Raw genomic sequence first — 2,924 nt, 5'->3', positions numbered from 1 at the left:
AGTCATGGGCCGACCTACACACACACACACACACACACACACACACACACACACACACACACACACACACACACACACACACACACACACACACACACACACACACACACACACACACACATATGTCATCCTTCCTCTCTCCTCTTACTCATTACTTTACTTCATCACTCCCTGTGAGCGTCGAGGCTTCACACTCATCCGCTGCCATTCAGGCCTCGCTCCTGCTCATTGGTGACTAGTTCTCTTGTGAAATCGGAAAGATATGTAATTGGCTAAGGGATCTTTAATTGAAAATACGTTTTTCAGCCTTTCAATACCACTTATTGGATTAATTCAAGACACAGCCAACTGAACTGCATAGTCTAATGTTGTTCAATTTTACTGTCTGTTTGATTTGGATGCTTTGAAAACATTCCATCTCATTGCCAAATCTTGCATGATCACCCAGCTGGGTTGGCTGGGTGTCAAAGTCACTAATGTTGACTTAATGGTTCAACATTTCAACAAGGGGTAAGGGTTATAAAGTGTGTCAGTGGGTCATGTAGGGAAGTGGTTAGTCCATAGAACTGCATCTGAAGGGCTCCATTGTTTCCTCAGGAAGCTCTTTAGCGGTCAATGGTACACATTGTCGTGTCAACAAAGGAATCACAATAACCTCAGATTTCCTATAGCCTTACAAACCTGTTTTTTTTATCAGCTATAAATAAAACCTGAGGGTACATCAGTGATGGTAATATATATTTCTCTTTCTCTTCTTCCTCAGGGATGAAGACTACTCTCAGCTCCTCTCATCTACTTGAGAGGAGGCAGATATTTGCTTTTGGAGGGATGTGTCAAGAGCTGATGGACCCTCCAACATCTACAACCATCAGTCTCTCCGTCCAGCAGACTTCATCTCCAGGTAATTGACATCCACCTTCATCCATGTCATTCCAATGAATCCTTGTATTTTTCTCCTTCTGTCTAACTTATAAGTGTAATGTTTTCCTACAGTCTGAGTTATCCTAGTTGTTTTCTCTTACAGTCTAGTTCTCTACAGTATGTTTATCCTATAGTCTGTGACTCAACCTTGTTTTCTGCTACAGTCTGACTTGCCTTTGTGGTTTCCTCCCAAAGTCTGAATCATACTTGTTACTTTGCTCCTTTAATCCAACTTATTATTGTTGTTTCTTCTCCTAGGTCAGGGCGGGACCTTCTCGCTGTGTGAGGTGTGCAACCTGCAGCTGACCTCTGCTCAGGCCCAGCTGCACTACAATGGCAGGTCTCACCTCCGGAGAATGAGACAGCTCGAGGCAAGAGAGACAGGTCAACAGGCAGCAGGTACACTGCCAACTCTACTGTTGATTTGTATTAGTTGTTTTATACAATCAGCTTATGAGACAATAATATTATTATTATAATAAAGAGTGACTGCTACTGCCAAATGTGAGAAACAAGATCAACCCTTTTGCTTCTGCTTAACTTCAACCGTTTCTGATTGTAAAATGATTTGGTTAACACAAAACCTGAGCTGCACTATACCTCACTCACTCTTAACACAGAACAATACCTATATTCTTGCAACAAAGAGCATACATAGATACGGCTGATTTAAAGAGTTAGAGACAAAGGCAAATCAATTCCATAATGCTGTATGTTATGTTGTTCCCAATGTGACCTGCAGGAGTGTGTGTCCCTGCTCAGAAGGTGAGGGGTTAATGACCATGCTGTTTCAATCAGCAAAGTGAAAATAAGAGAAATCCTGGATTTATTTTACCTTCTTTCTTTGCTAGGCACAGGGCTACCGATGTTACATCAGGTATAACACAACATTTAGTTTGATCTAATGGGTGTTGGTGTCTTTGATTCAGCAGGGTCTCTGTCTGGGTCCCTCCTCCAGGCCACAGGACTGAGCTCCCAGCCTACAGGACTCACTCCGACCCCACGCCTCAGCGCTGCACCCAGCACTAATGCAGGTAGGACAACCACTGCTTCTACTTCTCCGGATGTACTACAATGACAATTACCGATTTGTCAAACATTAGAAGTTGCACTTGAACGCACCACAATAGAATACATGCATGTACTGTAAATTCTGCACAAGAGAAGTAGTCCAAACTATTTTACAGAAATATATTCAAGTTGTCACAGTAACAAGAGGAACATTAAGTGCTAAGCAGTTCATCCATGTGTGACATCTGAATGTCTGTTTGCTGAGTGAGAGTGACTTTGGCTCATCCATCATCCACCATCTGGGAGAGGAAAGAGTGAGTGTGTCAGATTGACCCCTGAGAGTATAAACCGACCCTTACTTAACTCAGATCATCACTGCAGCTTAATACTCAGCCTCTTAATGGCTACAGTCAACTATCCATGTAAGCAGGAAATGGTCTGATCACTAACAATGATAAGGATGATACAAAGAGGTGTTTGTATCATTAACTTGAGAGCGTTTATTTCTCAGTTGACACTTGATCTGATTCACTGCTTCCAGCCAAGAAATGATCCAGCGAACAACCACAGAAAGAAGTTTGTATTTGTCATGTTTTCACAAACCAAACATGAGATTAAGTGATATTACGTGCGCTTAAGAGGTCCTTATAGGCGGATTTTATTAACTTTGGACAGTCAGAAGCTATTTCCTCCTGTTTCCAGTCTGTAAGAGTGATGTTTCTCTGCTTTTGGTCTTAATCCACAACTACTTTTATGTCAAACTGGCTCCTGGTTTTGTAGCTTCATATTGAATGCACAGACGTATGAGGGTAACGTTATTCTCTAAATCTGGACAAGCAAGTGAGCGTTTATCCCAGAATGTCAAATGATTTCTTTAACATAAATATAGTTTATCTTCTTATTTATTCCGCCATGGTGCAGTTTTATGTGTGTGTCCTATTGTAGTAGATCTGACATCAAGTTCAACTGCGCCGTTTAATGACATTTTATAT

At 41.5% G+C, this 2,924-nt stretch overlaps 1 protein-coding gene across 1 annotated transcript; it reads left to right on the top strand.

The window, feature by feature from the left end:
* Positions 1–754: 754 nt before the first annotated feature.
* Positions 755–1,955, top strand: LOC104957186 (zinc finger protein 385B-like; the record flags this gene model as incomplete). The annotated part of the gene is made up of 3 exons (XM_010784798.1): positions 755–901; positions 1,180–1,320; positions 1,851–1,955. Coding segments are annotated over exons 1-3 (382 nt in total), but the record flags the coding sequence as incomplete, so codon positions are not given.
* Between the last annotated feature and the right edge of the window lie 969 nt (positions 1,956–2,924).

This window comes from Notothenia coriiceps, unplaced genomic scaffold (assembly GCF_000735185.1).
Source record: "Notothenia coriiceps isolate Sejong01 unplaced genomic scaffold, NC01 NC01_scaffold00000744, whole genome shotgun sequence".
In the NCBI taxonomy this organism is placed as follows: Eukaryota; Metazoa; Chordata; class Actinopteri; order Perciformes; family Nototheniidae; genus Notothenia; species Notothenia coriiceps.
The sequence above is the reverse complement of the archived record's forward strand: the minus strand, read 5'-3'. Positions and strand labels throughout refer to the sequence as shown.